The following is a 7,524-nucleotide window of genomic DNA, read 5'->3' on the forward strand; positions in this document are numbered from 1 at the left end:
TGTGTGTGTGAGTGTGTGTGTGTGTGTGTGTGTGTGTGTCAGTGTGTGAGTGTGTGTGTGTGAGGCACTGACCGTGAACTGCAGGTTTGATGCCGGACTGCAGCAGCCTGTGAAACACAGCACACGACAGATAACGCTTAAAACACGATGAAGTGCTAGGTTAGGCTAGTAACGGAGACAGAGACGGATAAAGCACGTGAAAGAGGCTGCAGTACCGGGAGGAAGTGTCCGTGAATGATCTTCGACAGGACGCGAACAGAGGAGGCCGCCATGTTTTCTGGAAGGAAGCGGAAGCGGAAGCGACGTCAGAGGAGAGACAAGGGAAATGGAACTGCAATCTGGTGAGTTTTATGAGATTTAATTTAGCCGCTTTTAGAGCAGTTTTGTCTTAAAACTAAAACACTGGGTGGAAAACTACTCGATATACTTGTTATATCTGCTCATTTATTATGCGGCATTAACAATAATTGCAGAAAGATAGTAGTTTATTCGCTCCGCAGATATATGGAAGCCCGTTTTCGCCACTTTAAAAAAAAAGCGTTCTAATTTCGACATACTAAGTAATAAACAGACATAAAATAGTTATTAGATAAAAAAGCAAAAAATAACTATCACCATTTTTCATCTCATAAATATGACTTGACAACCTTTTTATTTCATACTTAAGAATTTTGCGTCATCATTTCGACTTTTTATGTAATAATTTCTATTTTTCATGCCATATTTTCTACTTTTTATCTCATAATTATGACTCTTTATGTCACAATTTAGACTTTTAAAGTCATAAATAATTAGGACTTCTTTCTCATCATTATGACTTAATGATAACTCATAATTTCGATTTAGTATGCCAGAATGTATGTGTGCATTCTGCGTTTTGGTTTCTTAAATATTGTAGCATTTCAGTGTTCAGGTTCTGTGTTATTTTGGTGAATGTGAGGTGAAGACGTAGAAATACATACATTTTTTTATTTATTTAATTAAATGTAATTTTAATTAAATAGCATTTAGGATGATTTATGATGTCGTATTAGTGTGAAATCTTACAAATACACGTGCTCTGAGCATGTTCTGGAAATTAAATCAAAATAAAAGCGCGGGGGGGGGTGGTCACGTGGTGCTCACGTGACCCAGCGCAGGGCACGGACAGCGTCGGAATCAGAGACAGCAGCGCTAAAAACACGCTCATCTGACTCCCACACGCGCAGGTAACGAGCAGAACCGCTCCGCTCGGGGTTCGTTATCATCCGTGGACCGGTTCCGTTCCTCCAGCTCATCCGGGTCTTGCGTTTTAAAGCGGAAAACCAGCGAGGAGCGCCTGAGGTGAGTGTAGCTGCGGAGCTAACAAAGACACAAATGACAGAAATACAGCCAAAGCGCTTTCCTTCTCTTAATCTAATAACCACATATTATATCTTCATTTGAGTTTCTTATTTTTGGATCGTCAGGACTAGTATTCTATATTTATACTGAATTCATCCATGTTTAATTCTCAGAATGCTGTTATTATCGTTGGATCTAGATTGCATTATGGATGTTCAGCGCGTAAACAAGAGCATTAGATAAACAATCGCTTTGTTTTTAACTATAATTACACGTTTAATGCAATAACTAGGCAATATGGTGAGCAGCGGCGTTTTATTTTTCGTTTCGTGTAGTTTCAGCATGTAATTCAGGGCAAACTAAAGCGCCTTTTATTCTGAAGAAAGATGTTTCTGGTACCTCAGAAACGAACGTGTGCGTTATAGCATTTGTCTGTTGTGGCGCTCATATTTAGCTGTGAACGCGTTCAGTGTGTTATTTGTGTTTATGTTCTGCCCTTGTCCTCTTAAAGGAATCCCCGACGCTGATTGGCCGGCGGCTCCTCTGATGCGATGACGTCACGGGCGGAGCCGAGCAGCTGCCATGAGCGCGCGGAGAGGAGCGTTCCGTCCGTCGATGACGTCACTGGGAGCGGGGCGCCGGCCGTAATGACGTCATGAGGCTAAGTCCCCAGCGTCAAGGAGGAGAAGGTTTCCTGTGACTTGGATATTTGCCTCTTTGGTGAATTCTGTCCTCAGTATTCCCCGGAAAGGCAGGCCTTGTGTCTCAGCTGGTCGGCCTGACCTAATTTATGTGCCTTGCTGGTCGTTTTATGCAGTACTTTTGGGCCGGAAGTGGTTGTGAAGCAGCGGCCGCTCTCACCTGGACCCCAGGGACCCGCCGGTGAGCCGGGTGACTCTGTGGATTTGCGTGCAGCCGCTCGCGGAGCCTCGGGTCGGCATGTTCGCGGCGGTGGAGCTTGGGCCCGTCCTCTGCAGCGACTCCAACATCCTGTGCCTGTCCTGGAAGGGCCGCGTGCCCCGCAGCGAGAAGGAGAAGCCCGTGTGCAGGAGGCGCTGCTATGAGGAGGGCTGGCTGGCCACGGGGAACGGCCGGGGAGTCGTGGGCGTCACCTTCACCTCCAGCCACGGCAGGAGAGACCGGCCCTCCCCGCAGCGCATCAACTTCAACCTCCGGGGACACAACAGTGAGGTGAGGACTTGCGCACAAATCTGTTTTAATTCTGAAATTGTGAGTATAATACTTTACTAAAGTTTTGCTTGGTTCTAAAATATCTAATATAAATGACTCAGTTAACTTCAAAACATGCATAAAAATGGCAGGGAATAATACATTTTCATTTTAAAATTGTGATTACAAGACCTGAAAAAGTGTCCGTTTTATTGATCATCAATCACTCAGTCGATCTCTTGTGAATATACGTGTTTTGTTTTTTGCTTCTATAATAATATTTAAAGTAAATTTCTTGATTTGCTTCAGATTTGCGTTAATAATGCATTGAAAAGGCTAGGAAAAGTTTTAAAATTTAATATAAATATTTACTTTTGCTTAAGTTTTGCTTGGTTCGGAAACATCTGAAATGCATGCGTTGCATTTATAAAAGTAAACAAGTAAAAGAGAAAGTAAAGAAAACTAATTTTGAAACTGTCCATCAATCACGCTCTCATATTGTTTAATTTCTTGAGAATATTATTTTTTATTTTTACTTAAGTTTTGCTTGGTTCTAAAATATCTGGAATAAATGGCTGAATTTCTTTCAGATTTGTATAAAAATTGCATTAATAAATTCCAGGGTAAATACATTTTAAAGTTGTAATTTCACCTGAAAAAGGAAATATAATGGCTAATGGAATTTTTGTTGTTGTTTTGTTGGTTCTAAAATATAGATAAATGTCTCGATTTACTTTAAATGTCTTTAAATCCGTGACTTCAAGATCTGAAAAGTGTGTGTCTGTGTGTGTCTGTGTGTGTGTGTCTGTGTCTGTGTGTGTCTGTGTGCGTGTGTGTGTCTGTGTGTGAACGTGTGTGTGTGTCTGTGTGTGTGCGTGTGTGAGCGTGTGCGTGCGTGTGTGTCTGTGTGTGTGCGTGCGTGTGTGTGTCTGTGTGTGTGCGTGTGTGTGTGTGTGTGTGTGCGCGTGCGTGTGCGTGTGTGAGTGTGTGTGTGTGTGTGTGTGTTTGTGTGAGTGAGTGAGTGAGTAAGTTTCCAGTGAAGTTTCACTCGTGCAGTGGTTAAAACAATGCTGTATTTCACATGCGTACCGAACCGAAAGACCTGTACCATAATGTACTTCTATATCTTTACTGTATATGTGTAGCTGTGGGTTCATCAGACTCGTGTGTCTCTGTGTGTGTATGTCTCTGTGTGTGTGTGTGTGTGTGTGAAGGGAACGGCTCTGATGTCACATTACTGATCGCTCACCATCTCTTAAGAGAAATATACATTTCACACTCATTATTTTACTAATAAATTTGGTTCAAATATGCCAAAAATATCATTAAAAAGGCTAGGGAAAAATAAATTCACATACCTTTTAAATGCTAAAGAGTCATTTAAATCTATTAATTCCAACAATTGTAAAAGTCAAACGCTGCGGGAAACCTTCATAATTAGTTGTCAGTGAATATGATATCGTCTCGTGTTTATAGTTGCTCGTATCGCTCCACACTCTCACGAGTAATATTTGCTGATTGTTTGGGAAGCAGCTGTGTGACCCGAAGCGTACGGTTTGGTTTGAAATCAGACGAGCGAGTGTTTTCTGTGCTGCTCTCGCAGGTGGTGTTGGTGCGATGGAACGAGCCCTTCCAGAAGCTGGCGACCTGCGACACCGACGGCGGGATCTTCGTCTGGATCCAGTATGAGGGCCGCTGGTCAGTGGAGCTGGTCAATGACCGCGGAGCTCAGGTGAGCCGTCCTACAGCTCCAGTGATGTTCCTCAAACGAGGCGCGGTGTTTAACCTGCTGTACCTGCGCAGGTGAGCGACTTCACCTGGTCTCACGACGGCATGCAGGCGCTGATCTCGTACCGCGACGGCTTCGTGCTGGTGGGCTCGGTGAGCGGTCAGCGCCACTGGTCCTCGGAGATCAACCTGGAGAGTCAGATCACCTGTGGGATCTGGACCCCCGACGACCAGCAGGTGACCGCAGGTTTACTGACACATATCAGATATGATGGCATATTTAAGTCTTATCTTAAATCTAAAAACTAATTCAAAATAAAGCTATAAGCCCCAAGAAGCCGAGGTACAGTGAATTTATAACAGCTAAGGGGCATTGTGGAGTGCCTAAACCCCCCTTAGCTGTTATAAATTCACTAAACCACGGCTTCACGGGGGTTATTGCTTTTATAAAACGGTTATTCCATATACGTAGTAAGGTTTCACAGAATAAAACAGAGCAAATAAAGTGTAATGATATTAATAAAAACAGTATCTTCCACCAAACAATGTAGCTCCTCAGAAACAGTTGTGGTTGCTACAAAGTGGTTACCGAGCAACACACAAACGTAAACAAAGGTGTGTGTTACTTTGTAGAGTCATTTACAACAGCTTCGAACCCGGAACTCTCCGCTTTATAATTATGACTTTATCAATTATTTATGTATTTATTTAATTTATTTATTGTTATTTATAAATAAATATGAAAAAAATTAATTAAATAATTTTTTAAAAGTTACAATAATTTATATGATTTTAATAGGGAAAGTAAGTTTATTTATTATTCATTAATTTTTTTGTTATTTATATCACGTTTCATACACAGTGATATTCAAAGTGCTTTACAGAAAAATAATAAAAAAATGGTAATAGTCGAAATACTTAAAAAAAATTAAAAAAAGTAAATTAATCATAAAAAGTTTTATAAGAAATATAAAAAAGATGTTAAAATTTAACCAATTAAATTAATAATTGTATTAATTATTTTTATATTTAATTTATTGATTTATAATAATTCTTATTTTAATAGCCAGGGCAAGTTTAATTATAGCATGTTTCATACACAGTGCTTTAGAGAAAAAAAGTAATAAAAAGTTTCATAAGAAATATAAACATTTTATAAATACAGTGGAAAATAAGATGTAAAAAAAAATTTTTTTAACATAATTTACATTTAAAAACATTTCAAAATAAGAGTCAGGCTTGTTTATAATTAAAAGTCCTGCATTATGCATAAAATCTATTTTTTCTTCTGGATATTATTGGTATTTTGGTTACACAATAAATAAACTGTATCTGGTGTTCAATTTATGTAAACTCACAGGAAAGAAAGAATAAGGGCATTATTTAACTCTCACAACAATCTGTTTACTGCCTTTATTTAAACACATCAGTGAAATCCAATATCAGTCAACCTCTAATTGATATGTGTTGATGTATTAGTATATTTCTAATACATATGTACCAATTAAACCAATACACACACATGTGTGACCCTGGAGCACAAAACCAGTCATAAGTGTCAATTTGTCAAAATTTAGATTTATGCATCATCCCCAGCGACTTAACACTGCTTTTGTGCTGCAGGGTCACACATGTATATATTAAATCAAACATGTCTTGAGTATTTTAACGTGAGCCGCAGTCTGTTTAAACAAGGAAAAGAACACGAGACGCAGGATTGTGTGGGTTTGTTCTGTATTAATCTTACTTGCGCAGCTCTTAAGAAGACTTACAGTTTCTCTCATTAAGGGTTTGTTTTGCTCGTCAGGTGTTGTTTGGCACAGCGGACGGGCAGGTGATCGTCATGGACTGTCACGGCCGGATGCTGGCTCATATACTGCTGCACGAGGCGGAGGGCATCGCTAGCATGGCCTGGAATTACCCCAGCTTTCTGCTGGAGGACAGCAGCGAGAGCGACACGGACTCGGACGATTACACGCCTCTGCAGGGTAACAGCTCTCTTCAGATGCATATTGATCTTGTGTTTGCATCATCCGTGTGATCATGATCCGGTCTTTCTTCGGTCGTAGCAGCAGCAGTTCTCCCAGTAAATAATGCACCGCTGGGTTAGGATGAGCCCTGCTGGTTATTCACAATAACAGGAACACTCTTTTTCTTCCAGTGCACCGTCTGAAGCCGCTGTTGACCGTCTGCTTCACGTCTGGAGACGTCAGTTTGATGAGCAACTACGATGACCTCTCACCCACGTTAATACGCACCGGCCTCAAAGGTTCTTCCTCGTATTATTTCTGTTTCTATATTCTCACAAGTAGGGCTGGGCGATATGTTAAAGCAGTAAGCCCCAAGAAGCCGTGGTTTACATTTAGTGAATTTAAGTCTAAAACCTCCTTAGCGGTTATATATTCACTGTAAACCACGGCTTCACGGGGCTTATTGCTTTTATAAAACGGTTATTCCATATACGTAGTAAGGTTTCACAAAATAAAACAGAGCAAATAAAGTGTAATGATATTAATAAAAACAGTATTCTTCCACCAAACAATGTAGCTCCTCAGAAACAGTTGTGGTTGCAACAAAGTGGTTGCCGAGCAACACACAAACGTAAACAAAGGTGTATGTTACTTTGTAGAGTCATTTACAACAGCTTCGAACGCGGCTCAGCCAATCAGAGTCAAGGACCGGAACTATCCGCTTTATAATAAAAATATCAAAAAAATTTTCTGGAAAATCACGATTTTATCGCGACTCCTTGTCATGTTGTTTTTTTTTTTTGCAGCACAGCCAAACTGATTTCCCCATTTTAAAAACAAAGCCTTATAAGGTAACAAAATATTAAATAAAAACGAGTGGCAGATGTTTAGGCCAAAGTGGGCGAAGATAAAAATCTTTGTCATTATTTTATCTTTGTTCTTAAAAAAGAAGACGAAAGACACGCATTAAAAATAAAACAAGCAGTGCTTTATTTTTCAGGTACAGTAGGTGTATTTAGCTGTATTTAGATGAACAAATATAAGACTAAAACACTATATACACTTCACTGTATAAATTATACACTGATTCTTATTAAAGCAACTGTATTAAAGCAAGAGCAGCCAGTGATTTTTCTCTGTTTTGTTGTTTTATTAACATTTAAAGGGACAGTTCACCCAAAAATAAAAAAATCTGTCATTTACTCACTCTCGAGCTGTTTTAAACCTGAATGAGTTTCTTTCTTCTGTTGAACACTTAAAAAAAGATATTTTGAAGAATGTGGGAACCAAACAGCTGCTGGTCCCCAGTGACTTCCATAGTGTTTTTTTTTTT

At 39.8% G+C, this 7,524-nt stretch overlaps 2 protein-coding genes across 3 annotated transcripts in view; one reads left to right on the plus strand and one right to left on the minus strand.

Moving 5' to 3' along the window:
• Nucleotides 1-329, minus strand: part of mrps10 (mitochondrial ribosomal protein S10) — a 1,939-nt gene extending 1,610 nt beyond the window's left edge. The window contains exons 1-2 of one of the 2 annotated variants that reach the window (XM_016550333.1): nt 216-329; nt 73-107 (exon numbers count right to left, since the gene is read on the minus strand). In XM_016550333.1, the coding sequence (XP_016405819.1) occupies nt 73-107; nt 216-272 (92 nt within the window). In that variant the 5' untranslated portion in view covers nt 273-329. The remainder of the gene's footprint in view (nt 1-72; nt 108-215) is intronic. The other variant, XM_016550332.1, reaches the window with a different exon arrangement.
• Nucleotides 330-1,106: 777 nt separating this feature from the next.
• LOC107738564 (TUB like protein 4) overlaps nt 1,107-7,524 on the plus strand; it is a 15,515-nt gene continuing 9,097 nt past the window's right edge. The window contains exons 1-7 of the mRNA XM_016550327.1: nt 1,107-1,323; nt 1,835-2,043; nt 2,141-2,514; nt 4,097-4,225; nt 4,297-4,458; nt 6,029-6,209; nt 6,383-6,490. Coding sequence (XP_016405813.1) covers nt 2,263-2,514; nt 4,097-4,225; nt 4,297-4,458; nt 6,029-6,209; nt 6,383-6,490 — 832 coding nt within the window. The 5' untranslated portion in view covers nt 1,107-1,323; nt 1,835-2,043; nt 2,141-2,262. The remainder of the gene's footprint in view (nt 1,324-1,834; nt 2,044-2,140; nt 2,515-4,096; nt 4,226-4,296; nt 4,459-6,028; nt 6,210-6,382; nt 6,491-7,524) is intronic.

The sequence above is a fragment of the Sinocyclocheilus rhinocerous genome, unplaced genomic scaffold (assembly GCF_001515625.1).
Source record: "Sinocyclocheilus rhinocerous isolate Xijiao unplaced genomic scaffold, SAMN03320098_v1.1 scaffold3662, whole genome shotgun sequence".
Taxonomy (NCBI): domain Eukaryota; kingdom Metazoa; phylum Chordata; class Actinopteri; order Cypriniformes; family Cyprinidae; genus Sinocyclocheilus; species Sinocyclocheilus rhinocerous.